Source organism: Sporothrix schenckii (genome assembly GCF_000961545.1).
Source record: "Sporothrix schenckii 1099-18 chromosome Unknown Cont41, whole genome shotgun sequence".
In the NCBI taxonomy this organism is placed as follows: Eukaryota; Fungi; Ascomycota; class Sordariomycetes; order Ophiostomatales; family Ophiostomataceae; genus Sporothrix; species Sporothrix schenckii.
Window position 1 is genome coordinate 2489361 of NW_015971142.1, and position 22501 is coordinate 2511861.

Below are 22501 nucleotides of genomic sequence, written 5' to 3' on the forward strand. Positions count from 1 at the left end.
TTTCCAAGGTATTCTGGGCTCTATTTTTATGCACCGCATGGGATCTATGTTGTCACAGCTCTTTTGCGCTGCCTTCGCCAATGATATTTTAGAATTTACTTTCCCAGTTTGGACTTTGCCACAAAAATACTACTTGCCGTTGCCCCTGCAGGTCACTGCTGCATGCTTATTCGGCCTTGGCAGCAGACGTGGGCTTTTGAGGAAGACGTGACGGTGTGCGCGAAGAGGTGTTTTACACAGGGCATGAGAGTGTGTTTTGATTCCCTTTGGTCTTTGTCTAGTACCATTTTCTCTTTTGTGTCCCGTCCCCAGACTGGTCATCTTGGCCATCTGATTAACCTCCAGCGGATATACGGCTGGGCCAAACCATTGCTTCGAAGACCGTGTTGTAATACCGTTCCCAGGACGTGTTTGTCCGTCTTGGGATTTGGGGGGCATCTGAATCTAAATGCGATAACTGTCTCGGAAAGCCAAATCAAGACATCGAGACATCCAAGTTTGATGCAAGTCTAATATTCCGCTCCGGTATTATCTGCACCGCCATCCTGCACGTTGCCAACATGTGCGTGATTCGGGCCTGAATTTCTGCCTCGTATTCTATTCCTGTTTCTGCCAGTCCACCCTTCTGCCTTTCCTTGCTCCGTGCGACTTACTTGGATTTGGTAGGATTGGTATGGAGCCGTTTATTTTTACTGACTTCCATTGCAACTCTGCCAGCGTAGTTGGCCAGTAATTTTTTATGCAAGGCCGTTCCACCGGACAAAACTTTGACGCGGTGTTTTAAGCCCAAGAAGAGCAAATGTAAGAAAGATGTAGCGTAACGAAGCGCCATAAAACAAACTTTTAGGAAAACAAACCCTCCGAGAAGAGATATTTGGGGGACACGCAGTTATTCGATGTATCCTTGTCGCAGTTGTAAACATGCCTTTTCAACGTCTCACACAGTGCGGGCCGCGAGAGAACTTTGCCATGTTCGACTGACCCGTGAAACAAAGGTCAAGTGATGCTGGAATGGGTCGGTGGCTGGATGGATAGCTGGTTCAACTTCTTTGAGTCACCAGAAGTGATGCAATTGTCGCGGTGACGCCGCCAGTCCTCGAGCAATGAGCAAGGCATACTGCTGCTGTGATACTGTCCACCTCGTCAACTCTTTGGCCGTTGCTGTCGTTAGCAAGACCCCGCAGCCTGCACTTGTTGCTGGCACCACTGTGTACCTCGAGACTGTGCCTCTCGCTCTGCCCGTTACTGCCATGTCGCATCGTTGGTCGCGCGTTGTGCCTGCACATGCACACATGTGGCTCCCTTGCTGTGTGGACGAAGTGTGTTGCTATGCACTTGCACCTCCTCGCAAGGTCATCCTTGGTTCTTGCCAACAACATGTTCTGTGCGAACAGCCCAAGTGGACGTCAAGGAAGCACATAAGACACGCAAGCACTCGCCGTCATCGAGTCTGCTTTTCTTGGTGCGGCAAGTCGATTGTTGATTCTTCACCGTGATCGGCGTGACGTCGTCATATTCACTGGAATGCGACTAGCACTCACCCGTCAACTGCTTGAGGAATGTGCACCTGGTCGGTGCTATTGTTTCAGCGACACATGCCTGGGAGCAACAATGCCGCATGAGAGACTAGATGCGAACATGTTTGTATGGATGGCCATGTAAATGAAAAGAAAAGAAGAAAGAAACAACAGGGCAACCGGGTTGGTCGTCTTCCGTTTTCACCTCTGGTTGCAGCAGTGGGCCAAACTGGTATTTTCGACTATCTGATAAATTACTTTGCGCACCGCTTTGACGTCGATGCAAGGACGTTCTTTCCTTGTGCCTGCGTGTTAGTTAGGAAGTTCCTTGGTTGTTCTTTAGTCGCTCTTTCCAGATTTGGGTTCCTGGTCTACTTCCGGAAGAGTGTACATATAACACTGTCGATCCCATCTTCCCATCGCCCTAGAAAATCGACAAAGAAGGAGCGATCAGAATTAAGCTGTTTTTGGAATGGCAGACTCCATTCATCCGCCAATTCACCTAATTCAGATGCTCTCCGCTTTCTAGCGTGCCTTTTTCCAGTGTTGTGTACTACGATGTACGTTGTAGAGCTTGCCAGCGTCCTTCCTGAATTGTCCTTTCCTACTTGTTTTGTTAAAAAATTGTGACGGCGATAGCCAGCAACAGCAAAATGGCAAGAACTTCAAACCGCAGGAAAGAGCTACCCGCGCGCAAGTGCTTAGTAGTGAATCACGTGGGCCGCCAAGTGGCTTGGAAGGCGAGCGAGGGAGACTTGAACTTGTCTTGCTGACTCGACCCCTTTATTACCTCTTTTTACGATTGGGCGCGTTTTTCATCGGCCTTTCTTGTGGTTTTTCTACTCTAAATTTTGTCAGCTGGCGCAGCTAGTTTCCCAGCTTGGCCTAGGTTCGCAGGTGGAGTGTACGTCGACGTGGTGCCGTATTAGTTCCCTTTGTTGGTCTTACAGATACTGCGCTATTGACCTCAATCATGTTTCATTTTTTTCTTTTCCTATCGCATCTTGGCGCTATCGTCTCTGCTATACGACCAATCTCGATACGTCTCTTACTTTGGATACGTCCGAGCTTCCCTCTTGTCGCGAACTGTGCTGCCCGTCGTTCTGCCCCGGAACGCGCAGGTTGGGTTGCAATTTATGTGCGGGCAGGTCACGTCGATCGCCGCACGCGTACTGCCGTGACCACGGCTTCAACTCTCAAGGTCCAGGGCGACCTACAAGCATCAAACGACTGACCCTGGCCATCCAACGTCTCTTCATTCGGCCCATTTGACCTGGGTGCAGCTCACGCCATGGCGTCACCGACTCATGTGCACCGCCCGGTCTCGCTGCTGCACGATGAGCCTTACACGCCGCGCGGCTCTCTAGCCTCGCTTATGCGCCGGCGGTCATCTTCGAACCTGTACGCCTACGGCCGTGATGAGGAAGAGGCTGCCGGCGGGGTAATGACGCCCTCGGGCATGATGACACCTGGTGGCTCTTTTCTCGGCCGCCGTGACACGTTTAGCGACGAGGAGGATGCGCGCCGCGCGCACGACGAGCGCCGCCTGAGCGCCATCCTCAACAACCCGCAGATGCGCAGCATGCGGCTGATTGGCAAGGCCAAACGCTACCGCTGGGAGCGGTATTGGAAGACGGCGGAGCAGCTGTGTACCATGACGAAGCCCCTTCGCGAGTACTACGAGCGGAACAACATGTTGATCCAGCAGTACCTGTACATTGACCGACTGCTCAACTCGTCGCTGCCGCACGACCTGCTCAACGAGTACAACGAGCTTCACTCGGCAGCGAGCCGCAACGTGGCAGTCCCGGCTACCATCCGGGAGGAGTCTTCGTCGGTGTCGCCATCCAACGCCGGATTCGCCCAGCTACAGGAGCGCGAGGCGGCCCGCCTTGGCGTGACGGGCGCCAGTCCCTCGATGCAGGCGGCCGTCAAGAAGGTTACTCGGACGCCCAAGGGGATCTACCGGCCCGCCGAGACGACACCCCTGCTCGAGGCCCACGAGGAAGACGATGAGGACGACCACGACCCCGACTCTGACGAAGAGTTCCGCTCCCGCGCACGTTCACGGGCAGCTGCCGAAGGCACGGCCACTTCCAATGGCAGCTCGTCCGTATCTCTGGCGGGCAATTGTTTTTCTGCACCCTACGGTGCGACAGCATCCGACAGCGCCAGCCAGGCGTCCGCCCGGGCGAAAGCCAGCTGCGTGGACACCGGCGGCCCCGGTAGCAAGTCCCCGACGCTGGCCGACATCCCGCTGCTGCTCGAGGACGATGAGAACGTGGACAGCTCGGCGCCCATTGTCACGCTGGCCATCTACATCAACCTGGCCGCCAATGCCATCCTGTTGGCCGGAAAAACCGCTGTCGTAGTCTCCGTGCCGTCCATCTCCGTCTTGGCCAGTTTGGTGGATGCCGTGCTCGACTTTTTGTCGACGGCGATTGTGTGGACGACAACGTGGATGATCAGCAACCAAGACCAGTACCGGTACCCCGTGGGCCGGCGGAGACTGGAGCCGCTGGGTGTCTTGGTGTTCTCGGCCATCATGATCACGTCGTTTGTGCAGGTCATGCTGGAGGCTGTGCAGCGGCTGGCATCCGAGGACCGCGAGATCATTGAGCTGTACGCTGGCCCGCTTTTGCTTCACCTCTTGGAACTTTACGTGAGCTTGACTGACACTCTACTATGTAGGGGCCTCCCTGCCATCATCATCATGGCAAGCACGGTCGTCATCAAGGGTCTTTGTTGGCTGTGGTGCCGACTTGTGAAGAACTCGAGTGTGCAAGCATTGTATGTAGAGTCTGTTTCACCATCTTGTGGCAGTTTGCATATCCTAACAAAAGTCTAGGGCGTCCGATGCCATGACGGACGTGATTTTCAACGCCGGCTCTATTGCTTTTCCAATTGGTATGCTATTTCGCACACGACCACACTTGTGGCCTCAAGAGTACGGATCATGACGAACTGACCAACTGTCTAGTCGGCTTTTATGCACGCATCTGGTGGCTCGACGCCCTCGGCGGTCTGCTCCTCTCCATGGTTGTCATCTACAACTGGTCACGGACATCCATTGAACACATTAAGCATCTGTCTGGCTTCTCTGCGACGGCCGACCAGAGAAACATCTGTACGTCATCTTGTCATTCATGTATTTGTCGTGCACCGCCTAACCTTTGTCAGTGCTCTACTTGACCATGCGTTTCGCCAAGACGATCAAGGCCATCCAGGGCCTGCAGGCATACCATGGCGGCGACAAGCTGATTGTGGAGGTGGACATTGTGCTCGACGCCAACATGTCGCTCAAGGACAGTCACGACTTGAGCGAGAGTTTGCAGTACGTCATTGAGTCGGTGCCGATTGTCGACCGAGCCTTTGTGCATGCTGATTATGCCGACTACAACCTGCCAACGCACATGGAGCAGCAGGCTGAGTAATGGAGAGATGGAAGTAGATGTGTAGGTGACCTGTAGACGTCGCTCGTGCATCAAGCCACAGTTTGATTGCGTCCCCTTTTGGTTTCCCTTTGGTTACAATCTATTATATCCACTCTCCCTGTACATCATACCTGGCGACGAATCTTTGGGTTTTCAACACTGTACTATTACGTAGCATGTTTGGGACGTTGTCATCATATTTTGCTGTTGGAATCAAATCCTCATCCATACATCTTCTCCGTTGTCGGTGCAATCGCCGTAAGAACTGGTTGGAGTTTTTCCTGCTCTACATTAGAGTTTCCATTAGACACGACGCGATATCCAGGCGATCTTGGTAGCAGAGAAAGCGGTGAATTTGACAGAGACAATAAAATCCCATAAAATGACTAAGTGAAACGAAAGCGAGGTACTTTAAAACGCCGAGAACAAATGGATGGACTTGAATCATGGAGCCAGGAGTTCGTAGCAAGAAACATGTGCGAAAGAAGATATCAATGGTATAGTGTGAACAAGAGACAAACAGCCGCCAGAACACCGCGGGTTCTTACATCCCCGAATCAGAAGCAGCCAGGGTTGAATTGGCTCCGGGGGCAGCGGCCCCGGTGGGATTGTTGCCATTGGAGCTCATGCGTTGGTCCTTGCTGACGAGCTGGTTGTCAGCATGCGCCATGATCATGCGCTGCGACACGAGCATCATGAAATCAACCTCGAACAGCGATGCGCAGTCTGCATACACCTGGGCGGGACAGTTGGCGCACGCGGCGACAATGTCGTCGACAAAGGGAAGCTCCTGGTCGCAGCAGTAGTGGTAGGCATCCTGCAGGCGGCTGACACGCGACCTGATGTCGGACGAGGGGCGCGTGCGGTAGAGCTTGCGCCACTGCTCGACCGAGTACAGAGACAGGCGATGATGGAGGCTCTCTTCGGCCATGGCGGCGAGGGTCCGATTCATGAAACGGTCGGAGAGCTTCCACAACGTCAGGATCTGCATAGTAGACAGCGTGCCGCCGGTTTCTTCTTTGCGCAGGAGAAACGTTTCCGGTTTCTGAAAGTGGCTGCGGTAGAGCAGGTCGACCCAGAGGCCAAAGTCTTCGACAGACACGTCCTCGTCGTTGATCTCGATGCGCTGGGTCTCTGCCTCGGCAAATCCGCCACGTAGGCAGCGTGTGAAGTAGTCCGATTCCTTGCAGAGCAGATTGGCATGAATGAAGAATTCACGGCCGCTGACCACGATCGTGGCGATGGAGAGCGGCATTCTGAAGGGGGATCAAGTCAGCGTCAAGGTTACCTCGAGGTGCACAGCATTTCGTTCTCTCCACTCAACGAAGTCTGTTCACTGCGCCACCATGGACGTGATTGACACGTACCGGAACATTAGCGGCCCAGTTATGAGCTTCTCGCGCTCCTTTGCCCGGGCTGTTGCTGCGGCTGTAGTCGCGGCCGCAGCCACCGGAGGTACGCCAACGACGGACTGTGACTTGGAACCACGTTGAGTAGAGAGCGCGGGGCGTGGTGAGATTACCCGGTTTTGTGCGTTTGGTGACGGAGTCTTGCCAAGAATGTGACTGGAGAGTGCAGCGATGGGTTTTCCAGGAGGTGACGTGGAAGGATTGCTACTGTTGCTCGCACCATTGGCGTTCGTCAAGGCAGAGATGGCGTGCGAGATGCCGGAGTTTGTCGCCGGTGGTGGAGGTACAACGGAGGTTGAGACTGACGCTGAGACGGAGGGCCCTGGCGTCGGAGGAGAGTTGAAGATGCTCTCATGTTGCGTCCAGTCCTCGCCGCCCGCACCACCGCTGACGCCGCTTGCGTCGCCGCCGTCGACGTCCATGCTGTGGGAGATGCCGAGAGATGAGTTCTGCGAATGATGGCCGGACATGCTAGGGCCGTCCTGGGTGGCGGCAGCGACTGCTTCGGCACTCGTCCTCGTTGCAGCTGCACCTCCCCCAACGCTGTTGCTTGGTCGGCCGACCGCGTCCTGAACGATGCCCTTGTTGGAGCTCTTGCGTGACGTCTTTCTGCGCTTGCGCAGGTCTGGACGTGACTCTTCCAGCGCCGCTGTGTGCCTCCTGGCTGGACTAGTCTGGGTCGGCCGCTCCTGCGACGCTGTGGCCTCCAGCCTCGCAGTGTAGCATAGACAGGCACCGATCGGGTGCCTGTGCCAAAGACGAGGAGAGCTTCTATAAAGGAGGTGCAGCCTCCAGGGGGGAGTGTGTGGGGAAAGAAACAAGTGACTCCGGAGAACTCCCGGTGGCCGGAGCGGATGTCGTGATGCCGGAAGTGCGGAAATTCTAATGCCCGGAGTTTCGCAGAGTCTGGGGTAAGTACTGGTGTGAATTTCGTTCGCACTAGTCTTGTCTCACAGGAAGCTGGACAGACTCAAAACGACGAGTGACTGGGTTGCTTTATTTTGTTAAAAAGGGATTCGTGAGCCGTCGACAGATGGGATAGAACAGCGCATACGGCAAGACCGCTTCTTTGCATGACGACGGCAGTCGCGAACCGTTGCGTCCGTTGACCGGAAATAGCATAGAACCAACGGCGCTTAAACCTGGTTGCTCGGATCAGGCCTTGGCGGTCGGATCGGACGGCTTATGTAAAATTTCAGCGTGCTGCGGTCGCTCTATGCATATATGACTAAGCATGCTTCCCACACCCATTTTTCCAAGATAGGGCCAGGCGCGAACCTCACCTTGCAACCCTCAAGCGGCGAATCACCACGCAGGCCACCCACGACCGCCAAAGCGACAAACCTGCGTCGAAATCGAGCTATCTGACACCTTACAGTGATCGTTTGCGGTGCTACCATCAACGGTCTCTCCACGTGCCGTTCATACCATCACGCTGTCACTCTCGAAACGTGAGGAAAGAGCACACGCTGAGCCTCTAGCATCCCAAGAACCACGACACTGACGGCGACTAGACCCACAGAACTCTCACCGTGTCAAATATACCCGCTTCTGTCGCCATGGAGAACGGCCCTGGTAGCGGCCAGGCGGAGGGCAAGGATCCCAGCGCGTTCCTGGGCGAGATCATTGGCAGCGCTGTGGTGGTGAAGCTGAACTCGGGGGTGGTGTACAAGGGCGAGCTGCAGTCGGTGGACGGCTACATGAACATTGCGCTGGAGAAGACGGAGGAATACGTCAACGGCGTGAAGCGGAGGACATACGGCGACGCGTTTGTGCGCGGCAACAACGGTACGTTTGAGCATGGACTCGAGACACGGATGGGTCCCTGCATTCGCTATTGTAGCCTCACATGCTGACATTCTTTTACAGTGATGTATATTTCGGCCGACGCATAGCCGCACTCAGAAATACGAGCGTGGTTGTGAAGGACGGACGCGGCCGTGCATCGGTTTGCAGCTTGAAATATCGCGCTGCTCTGTGTGCCGAATACAATTGAGCACAAGCACAGAGCAGTCTCTACGCAGTACCCTATTCTAATGCTGTACCAATTGATTAAGTTCTACAAAGTTACTTAATTTCAAGCCTGTTCCGTGCTGTGCATCAGAAAGTATAGACCAAAGTACGGGACAAGATAAACGGCTATGGCTCCCCTTTGACCAATCCCCCCCTCCCAAAAGGGCCAACTAAATCTTTTGCGCCCACGCAAAAAAGGTCAGTGCGTGGATCGTCACATCGCCGTTGGCATCGCGTGCCACGTCGTCGCGCGCCAGCACCGCATCGAACCGCCGGCGCACAGTCGCACGCGAGGTCGGCTGGGCCGTGCTGTCGGCCGCTTCTTGCGCATCGTTGGCGCCGGTCTCGGGCAGGTTCGCAATCTGGCTGAGGGTGAGCAGCCGCTTCCACAGGGCCTCGGGCGCGAGCTTGACGGTCCAGTAGACGCGGTCGTCGGCGAGGGGGCTGTAGAGGGCGGGCCTGTCCTTTCCCTGGGAACGGGCAGCGTCGTTAAATGCCTGCTGCCACTTGCCATCACGAAATCGCGGGCTGCCGTCGCTGGAAAGGGAGCAGATGATGTCGTTGAGGCTCTGCTCCCAGGCGGCCTTGGCGGGCCACGCGGCAGGCTTGTTGTCTGGGAACGGAACAGTTAGTGGACAGCGTGGGCAGTAGACGCTACCAGTGCGTCGCTTTTTACCGTACAGTCTTCAATGTTCCAGATAACACCAACAATGGCGCCGGGCTTCAGCACGCGGTGGATCTCCTTGAGTGCGTCGTAGTTGGCGAACCTGGTCGGTCAGCAACCTGCTTCATGTTTGCATGGAACATCGCCTATGAATCGTCGTCCCGAAAAAGCACTCACCAGTGAAATGCCTGTGCCACGATCACGGCATCGGCCGTGCCATCTGCGACCGAGCCAAGGCTGGCGCCGTGTCCGTTGACGACGGTGACGCGGGGCAGGCTCTTGGCGGACAGCTGGGCGCGCATCTGTTCATGGGGCTCGACGGCGACAACGTCCAAGGCCGGGGTGCTGGCGACGGCTTGGCGCGACAAGACCTCGGTGAACTTGCCGGTGCCGGCGCCGATCTCGACAATCTTGAGCGGCTTGCCGTCGCCGACGGTGCTGCCCAGAATGTTCAGGCGGCCGAGGAATGCCGTGACAGCCTCGTTCGTGTACGACGGGCGGTGAGCATCGTAGGCGCCGGCATCGTGAAATCCGCTGGATGCGGCCTGGACTAGAGGCGTTGCCATTGTGCGTCGGCTGATGCAGACGGCGTGCAATTGCAAATCAACAGTGGGAGAAGGCGGACTGATATTCAGTACAGCGAAGGCATAAGGTCGCGGTGACAGCTGACAGTCTTGGCGAAATATAATACCGTTCTTTTCATTCCTCGAGCCCGAGAGGCGTCTTATGTTTGCTTGCCTTCCTACCAGTCTGCCGCTCCTTTCCTGCTTCCCTGGTCTGTCCTGATCCGATCGGCGAAATTGGCGACCACGCTTGCGCCATCGCGCGCCCCAACGTACGGTGCTTGGCTTGCCGGCGCCCCGCCCCAGGGCCCGCCCTTAGGCGACGTATTTCCAGCACATTACAGCGCATTACAGTTCAGTACAAGCTTTTCACACTGGCCATTAGTGCGTGGCATTTGTACATTGCCCGATGCCGGAACCGAACGCACGATTGTCTCGTGGCCTTCGGCAGAGCTTCGTAAATACTACGGACTAGTAGGACTTTTTGTTGAGATTCACAGTCTGACATGGTTCGTTTTGTTCCACATGCAACTTGTAGGACTGGGTTTATATAACGGTCATTTTTTATTTATCTTGTTATTCTTAACTTTCTAATTTATAGACTCGTGCATGATACTGGTGTGCAGTTGTTTTTGATAATGCTTTTAATATTTATTTCCGGCGGAAGTAACACAAAAACACGAAAGGCAAGCAGTTGTATATGACAAAGGGAAAACCTCGTACATTAATTAAGTCCTCCGCCACTATGAAGATGACCCAACCAATAAAAGAAAGACAAAAGAACGCAACGCGAAACTCCGATGCTGATGTGATGATGTTATGATACAGTCAAAACAGAGAAGATATTCAGCTTCGTGGGAAGCAGGCCCGTTTAAAAGACCACAATGCGGCGGGTCTCGCGCTTGGCCTTGGGGATCGACACGTTCAGGATGCCGTTCTCAAGGCTGGCGCGGACGTTGGCCTCGTCCACGGGCACCGGGAAGCTGAAGACGCGCTTGAACTGGCCGACGGCGCGCTCCTGGACCCAGTAGCGGTCGCTGGAAGCAGCAGCCTGAGCCTGCGCTGGGGTGTCAGCCTCCTCGGGGGCAACCTCAGCCGGGTCAGCGACTTCAGCCTCGGCCTCGGCCGCCTTTTCGTTGGTGACGTCCTGGCCGCGTTCCAAAGCGTCCTCCGTGGCCTCGTCGGTCACAGTGGCGCGGTGGCTCCGGGCCGGCGATGGCGAGCGGGGCGCAGCAATCTCGGTGAACGGCTCGTCCTCCTCGGCGGGCGTACGTGCGCCGTCGGGCAGGATGGGCTCGTCCTCCGACTCGGAGTGGGTGTCGGCGATGGCCTCAGGGACGGCCTCGGGTGCAGCGGCCACCGCAGGCTGCTGCGTGGAAGGCGAAGCCGACGAATAGTTGCGCTCCACGTTGCCGCTAATTACCAGAGTCTGGGGCTCCGTGAACTCGAGCGAGACATTGTTGCGGTCGACGCCGGCAAGCTCACCGTGCAGTTCGTAGGTGGAGTCGGTCTCGCGGACATCGAAGCGCGGGTTGAAGGGCCGGGTGACGCCAAAGACACTGGCAAAGTCGTCCAGGCCAGAGCGGCGGTGATGTGCGGCGTGCTCGTGGCGCGGCTTGCAGACTCTCTGCTGCTTCTGAGGTTGGGGCTGGGGCTTGCAAGCGGGCGCAGACGCCTCGCGCTGGTAGCTGTCAATGTCGTTGATCAGCTGAAAGATGTTGGTGAAGGCATTGTCGGCCACGGCCGGGTTAAAGAATGCGCGCTGGTAGAAAGGCATCTTGACGATTGTGGTGAGGTGGATGGGAGCTGTGAAGATGGGAATGTTGGTAGAAGTGGTTGAGGTTTGATGTGTGAGGTTTAGTGCTTGTTTTGACTTAATGTCTGAAGGTGACTGTGACTGTTCCGCTGAGGATGAGGAAAAGAAAAACGGAAACTGTCCAAGAGCAAGTCGGACATGGCATTTTTATACAGAGAGACTTCTACTGTGACAATGGCCGAAGCCTCGCCATGCTTCCCGAACCTACCGCCGCATGGCGCAATATTGGCTGCCTGCCTTGCAGGCAGCTGGAAAAAGGCGACAAAATGGTACGCAATCACAGCAAACCTAAGCAGAGGCGAGATTGTTAATGGTGATTTCGTGGCCTCGATGGTCGTCGATGGTTCCTGAATCTGCTAGATGCGCGGCTGAGCGGCGTCGGCTGAGGCAAGCAGCCTTCTAACAGCTTCCTTGCAGCTCTCTGTCAGTTGTCTCGGGAGCCCTGGTGTAAGTGCTGGAGGTGGCGGGCTAGGCCCAGAATGTGCGAGAAGCTTCTGTAAGCTCTGGCCAATCAGAGCGCTGGAAATCTTCTTTGGCCGTTTGCCTTTCCCCTGGAAAGTAAGGGATGTCAAAAACGGCCCTTAATTCAAGAAGATTGTCAGTTTCATTCCACGTGCTCATCACGCTCATTGCAATGATTGCGATTTGAATTACCATCTCTGTGAATCTATATTTTGTCCTCCGTGTATCGTTTTGTGAATTTCAGGGACGTTGCTTGTACCGCAGACTCTCAGCGACTTTCACAGGGGGAAAGACGCTAAATTAGGGAGTAATTATGACATAATACAGAGGCCGCACGGCCTTCTAGACAACCCCACCTCCAGCATGACAAAATAAAGCGCACTCACAAACCGTTTTAGCACTTTAACAGAGCAAGGAATCCTCACTGTAACACTCTTAACAGTGTAGGGAACTCCACTAAATAGCCTTGTGAGTGCGCTTTTTTTTGTCCAGGGGGAGCCCACGACTCTATTCCTTTGTGGTTCGGTCCCATTATTTCCGGCGCGGCTAGTCCCTTTTCTCTCCTCCCTCCCCGACAGGTTGGCAGCCCCACACGCAGGCCCGCAAGGGTCGCTTTCGTCACCACGGTCACTATGGATCGAGAACTTGTTTTAGCTATGCTATCCCTGGTCCCGTGTCTTCTGGGCACAGCCCGACGGCTTCCATCGCTTCCTGATATCTTCGCACATCCTCTCGCCGCTTTTTCTACTTGTACACGTGACGGAATTCGACAACTATACTCGCTCGTTACGGACTCCCATGGGGTCACGCGATATAGGCGAGATAGGGAAAGATTCTCTTGCACATGTGTCCATTGACTCTGGAGAAAGCTGCCAATGGTGGACGAGAACCTCCGCGGGCGTCCATTGGATAGGAATTAAGTACTTGGATTTTAGATGCAAGACGCACACGGATCACATCTGTGAGCAGGGGTGTCTGCATGTGCAGCTGACAACCCAGATGCCAGAAAAAAAAGGAAATAAACGGGTTTTGTAGTAGACTTTTGTGACGACCCAAGGAACCAAGAAATAAAGAGCATCATAGACTCCGACTTGAACCCATTACCGTGTGAGAACACCGCCCTCTCCTGTAACCCCATGAACACCCAAAATTCCCTGCTCCATTGCGCCGTTCTGCAGTTCCGACCCTGAGCCGAGCAAAAGCGACAATTGTAGCTCGTCGGCATCACGGAACGGAGTCCTATGTGTTGGAGGCGCTCAAGGTGCTCTGGTGGAAGAAGCTCGTCAGCTTCCGTCCAACGGCTGGGTCGACCTCTGTACCGTCTCGTGCAATCTTGATCTCTCGGTTGGCGTTGAGTGGGTTGCGCATGCCCCGAGTGCGGTAGAAGGGCAGGCGCGTCGTCGACAGCCATTCGAGCTGGAACGGCTTGCCCCAGACCTTGGGATCATCACCATCCGCACCATCGACGCCGTCGGTTCCATCTATTGCATCTGTTGTACCAGCGCGAACGTCTCCGTCGACTCCGTCCGCGCCGCCTGTTTTGTCTGTACCGTCCACGCCGTCCACAGTGTCCACGCCGTCGACACCATCGACGCCATCGGCAAATTCTGCACCGTCTGCTCCGTAGCTGCCCTCCTCTTTCTTATTTTCTTCCGACTCCTCGTCGGCATCGTCCCGTTGTGCCTCCCAGAATATGGTGCCACGTGCCGAGTCGTCTATAATGCGGCCGCGTGGAGTCGTCTCGGTTGCGTCGGTCGGGATCGCCTTGGGAAGGTCGACTTCGCTAAACGATTGGGAGGTGGGTGCAAATGCAATAGCGGCGGCGGGGTCTTGGTTGATCTCGGACGTCATGCGTGCGTAGCCAAAGTATTCGCCTGACTTGTTGGCTGAAAACACGAGGTAGACATTCTGGCAGGACTGGAAGTTTGTTTTTGTTAGACAGCTGTCGCAGACGGAAAACAACTCGAAAGGATCGAAATCTTGCACACACCTTAAAGGCATCGTTCAGCGTCTCCTCGTTGTGCGATTGTGTTGCCCAAATGCCCGTTCGAACGCTCAGCTCCAGATCCTCCACGGTCAAGCTCTTTAGGATAAAGTACCGGTCGCTCTTAGTCGCAGGCGAGACTATAGTGGTTGCCGGGATTGTCGGGATGGCGGCAGCAGCAGCACGGTCCGTTTCATAGCCTGCTGGTCTCCGTGGTGCACCGGATTTTCCAGAACCGTCTACTATAACACTCGTTTGCGTAGGTGGCTTTTTCGGCGCTGCTGGTGCATCGTCAGAGCGACGTTCGTCGGCAGTCAATGTCTTCGCACGGCTTGCTTCTTCTCCCTCATCAGCTGTTTTCTCGTCGCCTTGTGGAGGCGAACTTCCAGTCGATGTCGCGGTCGACAATGCCGTCGGCTTTGTTGGGGACATACTGCTTTGCGCGCCTTCCACTGGGGTTTTGCGCAGCCGGCTCACAAGTCGCACCGACATGTACGACGTATCGTTGAGCTTCTGTTGTGCCGCCAAACACCGCTCCTCATCAGGGTAGTTGGCAAACGCGCAATTGCTCTTGGAAATCAAGAACAGCGACTCGAGGCCGTCTGTCTGCTGGCATACATGGTGTACGAGGCTCATGAGGTTCGTCTGCGGTGGTAGATTGCCTATCCAGATCGCATGGCCTATGAGGGCGAAACAGGGGTAAGATTAGCATTCTTTACGTACAAGGGAATGCAAACACCACGCAAATGCAAGCAACCATGAACACGCAGCACATTAAACACAACACACAGCCGCATCTTGTCGCGTAAATAAGCCATAACACCGCAATTAGGACTTACCGCTTTGCTTCGGCTTGCGAGGAGGTCCTCGTACGACGCTGGTCGGTTGGGACTGGCCATATACTAGAGTGCCGAACTTTGTTAGTCAATTGTGCCTTTCAGCAGTACTGAACTACATCACGAACACAAAAGTTTGTCATGACCTCCTAGGTTTCCTTTTTTTTCTCCTCGTTCACTTTTATCTTATTGCACTGTGCCATCGGATTGCACCCATTATCTCGGGTTGGGCGGTGGTTCGTATCGTCTCCCTATCGTGTCAGCTGAAGGGTTCCTTACCTGGACGGGGTGCTTTGTCAATATTTGGTGAGCTTTTTAGACCATCTGCCAAAGGGTTGCTGGTGACAACGACGGGTTGCGACGGGCGCCTAGGTGCATTGGGCGCTGGCGTATAGATTCCAGGCGCGCTGCCGCCGGGCATGCCACCGCCGGGCATCCCCCCTTGCGGGTGAGCGACTGGCTGGTGGTGTTGGTGCTGAGGTTGGTGGACGTATTGGCCTGGGTGTCGGTAATAGTAACCTGTCGACGACGGTGCTTGGCCTGCGTAATAACCATAGCCCCCAGTGCCACCAGCGTGTCGAGGCGCCGTTGCCGGAACTGGGCCAGTGCCGTAGTAGTGTTGCCCCATCATCGGTGGTTGATGCGGAAGGTAAAAGCCTTGTTGCGCTGGGGCCGGGCCACCTGGGTGCGTGTTGTAGTGAGCGCTAAGTGAAGCCCCGGGGCCCATTGCATAGCTGCGAGGCCCGGCGCGGTTTCCGGCGGCGCCGTACTGCTGCTGTTGCCGGTAGTCTGCTTGTGGGAGGCTCTGCGCCATGCCGTGCATGTCGAAGGCTCCGTGGCTGTGAGGGCCGCCACCGGGTCCAGGAGGTCGGTAGTAGGGCTGTTGCATGTTGCTATGAGCAAACTGGTGTGGTCGCGGGTGTTGTGGTTGTCGCGGGTCCTGAAGATGTTGGTAGGAAGGAGAATGGGACTGTTGTGACTGGCGGTGGGGGAAGCTCGAGGATGGGCTGGTGGGTGAGTGCACAGGTGTGTTTTGTTGCTGTGCTTCTTGCTGTTCTTGTTGACGAGACTCCACCGGAGCCAATGGCTCCTGTGATCTCGTCGGGTCGGCCATGAGTGTCCGCCGTGGGTGAGAAATTCAAAATTACGTGCCCTCGGCTTTGTGCCTCCCAACAGCCGATCCGACATTCGAAGTGTGTCGCCGGATTCACTCGTCCTGGGTGCCGGGGGTTGTCGGTCAAGATTGTCTTAAATCGTATCGATGAGAGTGTCGATTGGGTCGCTAGGAAGCGCCTGGTTTTTTGTTTGCAAAGTCCATCTCCCCCCTATTTTGGCGGTGATTGTCCTCGTGCAGCAGCTGAATCAAATATATACAGAGAAAGAGAGATGTGGACGTTAAAAGAGGGACGATACAGCCAGATCTGCGGGTGTTGGGAAGGAAGGCACGACTCAGGTGCACGTGCGATGTGCAAGCCGACGGGTAAGGAAGGGGCGAACTGTTTCCAGGGGTCATTGGCGATGCCGGATTTGCCACCTCATGCATTTCCTTCCCTATTGCAGAATTGCATTTTTGGCTTCGTAGACGTACTATGCTTGTTTTCATCCCGACTTAAATCAGGGTTAGACGTCTTGGGTTGAATGCAATCAAGGCAAGGAACATGTAAGAGGAGGCGAAGTGGGGGGGAGTGGACACAGCTCTGCTTTCAGCTGTGCGACCGGCTTCAAGTGCCATGACCTCGCAAAGTAAAATACGGTCTACTACGGAATAGATGCCGGGCAAGTCATTGGGAATTATCGTGGAGCCAAAGGGCAGTAATGCCGGACATATCTGTATCCGACGTGGCTCATTGAGCTTGAGCAAGGATGGTGACTGGCGCGGATGGGCACCTCGGCGTGTTTTGTGTAAGTTTATTTTGACGATCATTTTAGGCTTTTTCTGTTCTTTCTTTTCTTTTTCATTTCCTTTTCTCTCTCTCGTTTCTTTTTCTTGTCATCTTCATTTCGCACGTTTTCGAAAAATTCTTGGTTCAAGGGTGAGCAAAACCATACTCACTGGCTGGCTCTCACTGTGTGAGTTTGCTCCCTGTTTTGGTGCTCGTATATGAACGGTGGCCAGCCAGCGACAGGTTTTTGACACGCACGGCATGGCCCCAAGTCCAAGTAGTTAGCAGACCCGGCCCGTGGGCCACAACCCGCAACAAAAATTGCCAGCCGAGCCTATGAAGTAACAGCTGGCAGTAGTCAGGGCACCGCGAGTCCGGGTGGCGATAAACATCAACGCTTGCCGAGCAGAAACATCGGTGACTTGGATAGACATGTGGGTTTGGTTCTGGCAGATGTGCAAAAGGAGAAACGCAACCAGGCAAACGGTCAATGCAGCGAATAATCCCTGGCTATCCCTTGCTTTGTTTCCGGTCGTGGCAAAAAGGCCATAAAAGAACCCCCCAGTGCCCCAGAATAATCACAAGCAGGTAGAGGCGCATCCAGCAAGCCACAATGGTCGGCTGAGGTGGTCATGGATTACGTGCTCAGGTGCTCTACCAGCGCAAAGCTCGGGAGCGCCAAATCAAGCCCTAGTTTTTCTTATCTTTTTCTTTTCTTTTCTTTTCTTTTTCTTTTGCTTTTGCTTTTGCTATCTTTTTTTTAAAAAAAATTCTGCGAAATGATCCATGGTCGAGATGGAGATGCCAGGAGTTGTCGGACGTCCTCAAGTCCTGTCCTGGCGAGCTTGTGTACTCGTTTTGCTACCCTGTTTCCAGTCTCTGTACCTACTTCACCTTCCATGTTCTAGACCGGCGAGCTGGCTATCACTAGGCTGTCTCGCGTGCGGCTACGGCTCACGATCCCCGCCTAGGAGGAAATAGAGCCGCGTCTGAAATAAAGCTTGGGTGCAGAATCGGCCCCGCCGCTCTGTTGGGCATTGGTCGCCCTTCAACCTCGATTGCTCCGGGGACGATCGGTCGCGAGACAAAGGGCAGGTCGCCAATTTAGGAAGTTCCCTGCTGTGTCGATCACCGACGCGTGGCCGGTTCAGTGATGTCAACTGTACGTCGTACTTGGGCCGCTCTGCCGCTCAAAGGCTTTCCTAATAAGGACAATGACGATGTAGGATCGCCGGTTGGTTATTGCGTGCCTTCATTGTAAGATGTGGAAAGTAAAATGACCACTGTAGTGAAGCTTCCACCGGACGAATTCTTCGCTGGCTGCCTGACAGCTCGGAATTGGGGCCCGTGGAGAGCTTATGAACAGGGGGAATCGTATCTGTGGAGGAAATGGAAAGCGAAATGAGACGAAATGAGACGAAACGAAGTAAAGGCCTGGTGTGTGCGGAGTGGCTGCTGACCGGCTTGACCTTCGACCATGGCACAGTGGGCGGTATGAAGTATTGGATTGTTGTTTCCGTGTTGTAAGTGGGCAGGCCTTTCAGTTCTCTTTTTCTTTTCCCCTTTTTGCCATTTTCTTCTTCTTTTTCTCGCCCCTTCTGCTCTTCATCAAAGCGAACACCAGCGAGCGACCTGCCAGTGCCTATGGATTGGGTGACTCGGCACCTCGGGCGAGTTTTCTCGCCGGCCGTGCCGAGTGGAAAAACAGGGCAGAAGAAACGACGCCATTTTTGACCCAATGATCAGGGAAATCGGTAGATGGAGTGAGGCAAAAGTCGTAACCAAGGAAACTGGGGCTTGAGGGAAGCTAGACCACACAGAGTCCCATATTTCACGTGATTAAACTTAACAGATGACTAAAGTTCCCTACCTCAGGCAGAAACATAACCGCAAGCCACACGTCACAAGCCACAACCCCACACGAGGGACACTGCGGCCACATTTTCGAAGGGACACAACAGCATATTGGACGAGCATTGGATTGGTGTCGTGGCCGCCGACCGCTACCCCTTTCTTGATACCATCGTCCGCCCGCCACCACCATCTGCCGACCGTCCCCCGTCCACATCTATACTACACCTCGCGGACGCGTCGACTCTTATTCTCCATAACAATGCGGTTGGACGTCAAGGTACGGTAGCTCTGGCCCCCTTTGCACGCCGGTATTTCGGCGTGATTAGCTGTTTCCCCGCCATTTCGAGATGCTCGTGATAGCTTCACATGGCAGCAGCAAAACCACACGCCCGCTTGGTTCAGGGCCACACAGCTGCTAACGTCGGATTGTTTCTACAGAGAAGCCTCTTCGCTCGCAGCGAGCGGGTGAAGGGCATTGACTTTCACCCCACCGAGCCATGGATCCTCACGACGCTGTATTCCGGTATGGCTTCTCCACGTCGATGATGCAGATTTAATATACCCAGAAAAAGCTCTAACATTGCGTGTCCGTCCCCACGACAGGCCAATGCCACATCTGGAACTTCGAGACCGGCCAGGTAGTCAAGACATTCGAGCTCACCGACGTACCTGTCCGCGCCGGACGCTTTATGTGCGTTGACCAAATCCCAATCCCAATCGGCATACCGTTATACGCCTGCCACGCCCGACTGCCGGCTGAATACATTTGTACTGACTGCAACATCTCTGCAGCGCGAGAAAGAACTGGATTGTCTGCGGCAGCGACGACTTCCAGATGCGTGTCTACAACTACAACACGTCCGAGAAGATTACAGGCTTCGAAGCTCACCCCGACTACATCCGTGCCCTGGCCGTCCACCCGTCAGTCCAACCCCATACCCGTGCTGTTTTTTGCCTTCTGCCGTCTGTCTTGTCGATACACCGGGCCCCCATATCTAATACGACTGCCTATATAGAACCCAACCGTTTGTGCTGTCCGCTAGTGATGACATGACCATCAAGTGCTGGGACTGGGAGAAAGGATGGAAGTGTGTCCAGGTCTACGAGGGCCACAGCCACTATGTCATGGGCCTTGCCATCAATCCCAAGGATACCAGTCTGTTTGCGTCCGCCTGTCTCGATAGGACTGTCAAGGTCTGGTCGGTAAGTCCACGAGTGCCGTGTCTGAATAACCTGAATGAGGTTTTGCATGTTCCTGACACGTGTCGCGCAGCTCGGCTCTAGCACCGCCAACTTCACCCTTGAGGCCCATGAGACGAAGGGCGTCAACTATGTTGACTACTACCCCCACTCGGACCGCCCCTATATCCTCACAACGTCGGACGACCGCACCATTAAGGTCTGGGACCTGACCACCAAGTCGTTGCAGGCCACTCTCGAGGGCCACACAAACAACGTCTCCTTCGCCGTCTACCACCCGGAGCTGCCCATCATCGTCTCCGGTTCCGAGGACGGCACCATCAAGATCTGGCACAGCGGCACCTACCGCCTGGAGCAGTCCTTGAACTACGGCCTGGAGCGCGCATGGTGCGTGTCCTACCAGAAGGGCAAGCAGGGCGTCGGTGTTGGTTTCGACGATGGTGTCGTCGTGATCAAGATGGGCCGCGAGGAGCCTGCCATCTCCATGGATGCCTCCGGCAAGGTCATTGCCGCCAAGAACAACGACGTTGTGTCTGCCATCATCAAGCCCGATCCATCCACCAAGGACAACGACCCCATCAACCTGCAGACCAAGGACCTCGGCCAGTGCGAAGTCTACCCGCAGACCCTGCAGCACTCGCCCAACGGCCGCTTTGTGGCGGTCTCCGGCGACGGCGAGTACATTATCTACACTGCGCTGGCGTGGCGGCAAAAGGGCTTTGGCAGTGCCTTGGACTTTGTCTGGGCCAGCAAAGACAACAGCAACGACTACGCCGTCCGCGATTCGCCGACGTCTGTCAAGATCTACAAAAATTTTGTTGAGAAGTCCGGCGGCCTGGACGTCGGCTTCCAGGCAGACGGCCTCCACGGCGGTGTCCTGCTCGGTGTGCGCGGTGCAGGTGGCGTGTCCTTCTTTGACTGGGCGACAGGCAACCTCGTTCGCCGCATCGAAGTCGAGCCTCGGGAGGTGTACTGGTCCGACAGCGGTGAGCTCGTTTGCTTGGCGTGTGAGGACACCTACTACGTCCTGCGCTTCTCGCGCGAGAACTACATCGCCGCCGCCAACGCTGGCGAGGTCGACGACGATGGCGTTGAGGCTGCCTTTGAGGTCATTACCGACATCAACGAGACGGTCCGTACCGGCAAGTGGGTCGGCGACTGCTTCGTCTACACGAATAGCACAAACCGCGTCAACTACCTCGTTGGCGACCAAACGTACACTGTATGTTCTTCTATATCATTTGCAGCCGTTGTCCGATTTTATCTACTCTCTGATGCGATGCTAACATTTTGCTTCTTACAGATCTCGCACACCGATTCTCCCATGTACATTCTGGGCTACATCCAGAGAGACTCTCGAATTTACCTCGCCGACAAGGATCTGAAAGTTACGTCTTTGGCGCTGTCTGTGAGCTTGCTGGAGTACGAGACATTTGTTCTCCGCGGCGATCTGGATGCGGCTGCTGAGCTGCTGGTACGTCTTTTCTTACTCTACCATCCGAAATAACTCTCCTTAGATGATTTTTTCTGCCAAGCTTGGCAAACGATGGACTATGGTTCCCGGACAAACGGTACTAACAATATGTGCGTGTAGCCAACCATCGAAGAGAGCCAGCTGAACAAGGTGGCACGATTCCTCGAGGGCCAAGGTCTTAAGGACCTCGCATTGGAGGTCGCCACGGACCCCGACCACAAGTTCGACCTCGCTCTGTCGCTTAACCGCCTTGACATTGCGCTCGAGCTGGCAAGATCTGCCGCCGTCGAGCACAAATGGAAATCGGTTGGTGGTATGTACTCTGCATTTTAATTTTATTGATCGCCCCCCCAAGTTTTGTCTCGCACTAACTTCTGTTCCAAACAGATGCTGCACTCACGGCTTGGGATATCAACCTGGCTACGGAGTCGTTTACGCACTCCAAGGACCTGGGCTCGCTCCTGCTGCTGCACAGCTCCACGGGCAACCGTGAGGGCCTCGAGAACCTCGACAAGCTGGCCGTCGAAGCCGGCGCCTACAATATTGCCTTCAACTGCCGCTGGCTGCTGGGTGACGTCGACGGCTGCATTGATGCCCTCACCAAGACCGGCCGCCTGACCGAGGCTGCCTTCTTCGCGCAGACCTACAAGCCAAGTGCTGCGCCGGCCGTTGTTGCTGACTGGAAGCAGAGTCTCGAGAAGGCTAAGAAGGGCCGCGTCGCCAAAATGATTGCCGTGCCCGGCGAGGATGACGAGCTGTTCCCTGCGTGGGACGAGTGGCTGCAGCTCGAGAAGGAGGGCGGCTCCGCTGACCCGGCAACCCTAACGGCCGCTGCGGCCGCCAACACCAACGGCGCGGGAGAGGAGGCGGAGGAGGCTGCGAACGATGGGGAAACGGCAGCAGACCCCGAGGAAGAGGACGAGGAGTAACTGCAAATAACACACCCTTGAATAAATATCAAAAAGGGAGAGGGGGCATTTGCGATGTACTCAGGATAGATGACGGAGTGGATGGGAGTTTTCATGTCTTTGTTTCTTGTTCTATATGTAATTTGGTAGTCGGGGAACGTGTCGGTTCTTTACGACTGCTTTGTTTTTCTTGCCGCAAATGAAAACGTCACAAGAGTACCTTGCTGGGCATTCATGCCATGCTACCCTGTAGTTCCGTGAAATGTACTGGCCTGGGAGCGATCTGTAGGTCGTATTTTCTAAGACATTGAAGCGAACGCCCCCATGCCCTCTTCTTACACCTATCTTTTCCTTAAGCAAAGCGTATTGTTGTACTTATTGTTAGATAATAATTCCAGTAGCAACCCGTACGGTTGATGTTTGAACATTTTTTATCGGAACGTCTTCAGATTACAAAGAAAATATGAAATGATATTTTCTGAAA

At 54.8% G+C, this 22501-nt stretch overlaps 8 protein-coding genes across 8 annotated transcripts; 3 read left to right on the forward strand and 5 right to left on the reverse strand.

Moving 5' to 3' along the window:
* Window positions 1-1103: 1103 nt before the first annotated feature.
* On the forward strand, window positions 1104-1496 carry SPSK_08120 (uncharacterized protein; the record flags this gene model as incomplete). The annotated part of the gene is made up of 1 exon (XM_016734763.1): window positions 1104-1496. One exon carries the CDS (start codon window positions 1104-1106, stop codon window positions 1494-1496), a length of 393 nt encoding a protein of 130 aa, XP_016591135.1.
* Window positions 1497-2808: 1312 nt separating this feature from the next.
* SPSK_07164 (cation diffusion facilitator) lies at window positions 2809-4951 on the forward strand (the record flags this gene model as incomplete). The annotated part of the gene is made up of 4 exons (XM_016733831.1): window positions 2809-4307; window positions 4366-4424; window positions 4498-4644; window positions 4698-4951. The coding sequence occupies 4 exons, from the start codon at window positions 2809-2811 to the stop codon at window positions 4949-4951; spliced, it is 1959 nt and encodes a 652-aa protein (XP_016591136.1).
* A 544-nt stretch (window positions 4952-5495) lies between these two features.
* SPSK_07240 (uncharacterized protein) lies at window positions 5496-7435 on the reverse strand (the record flags this gene model as incomplete). The annotated part of the gene is made up of 4 exons (XM_016733904.1): window positions 5496-6207; window positions 6319-7266; window positions 7315-7346; window positions 7415-7435. 4 exons carry the CDS (start codon window positions 7433-7435, stop codon window positions 5496-5498), a joined length of 1713 nt encoding a protein of 570 aa, XP_016591137.1.
* A 460-nt stretch (window positions 7436-7895) lies between these two features.
* On the reverse strand, window positions 7896-8219 carry SPSK_08158 (uncharacterized protein; the record flags this gene model as incomplete). The annotated part of the gene is made up of 1 exon (XM_016734798.1): window positions 7896-8219. The coding sequence occupies one exon, from the start codon at window positions 8217-8219 to the stop codon at window positions 7896-7898; it is 324 nt and encodes a 107-aa protein (XP_016591138.1).
* A 324-nt stretch (window positions 8220-8543) lies between these two features.
* SPSK_07724 (methyltransferase type 11) lies at window positions 8544-9603 on the reverse strand (the record flags this gene model as incomplete). The annotated part of the gene is made up of 3 exons (XM_016734381.1): window positions 8544-8986; window positions 9055-9140; window positions 9215-9603. The coding sequence occupies 3 exons, from the start codon at window positions 9601-9603 to the stop codon at window positions 8544-8546; spliced, it is 918 nt and encodes a 305-aa protein (XP_016591139.1).
* An 868-nt stretch (window positions 9604-10471) lies between these two features.
* Window positions 10472-11377, reverse strand: SPSK_07831 (uncharacterized protein; the record flags this gene model as incomplete). The annotated part of the gene is made up of 1 exon (XM_016734486.1): window positions 10472-11377. The coding sequence occupies one exon, from the start codon at window positions 11375-11377 to the stop codon at window positions 10472-10474; it is 906 nt and encodes a 301-aa protein (XP_016591140.1).
* A 1740-nt stretch (window positions 11378-13117) lies between these two features.
* Window positions 13118-15812, reverse strand: SPSK_07034 (mRNA-binding phosphate metabolism regulator; the record flags this gene model as incomplete). The annotated part of the gene is made up of 4 exons (XM_016733704.1): window positions 13118-13795; window positions 13869-14542; window positions 14702-14764; window positions 14978-15812. The coding sequence occupies 4 exons, from the start codon at window positions 15810-15812 to the stop codon at window positions 13118-13120; spliced, it is 2250 nt and encodes a 749-aa protein (XP_016591141.1).
* A 2989-nt stretch (window positions 15813-18801) lies between these two features.
* SPSK_06949 (COPI vesicle coat beta' subunit) lies at window positions 18802-22038 on the forward strand (the record flags this gene model as incomplete). Its single annotated transcript, XM_016733619.1, has 8 exons — window positions 18802-18958; window positions 19039-19126; window positions 19228-19356; window positions 19452-19638; window positions 19709-20857; window positions 20939-21109; window positions 21230-21422; window positions 21497-22038. The coding sequence occupies 8 exons, from the start codon at window positions 18802-18804 to the stop codon at window positions 22036-22038; spliced, it is 2616 nt and encodes an 871-aa protein (XP_016591142.1).
* Between the last annotated feature and the right edge of the window lie 463 nt (window positions 22039-22501).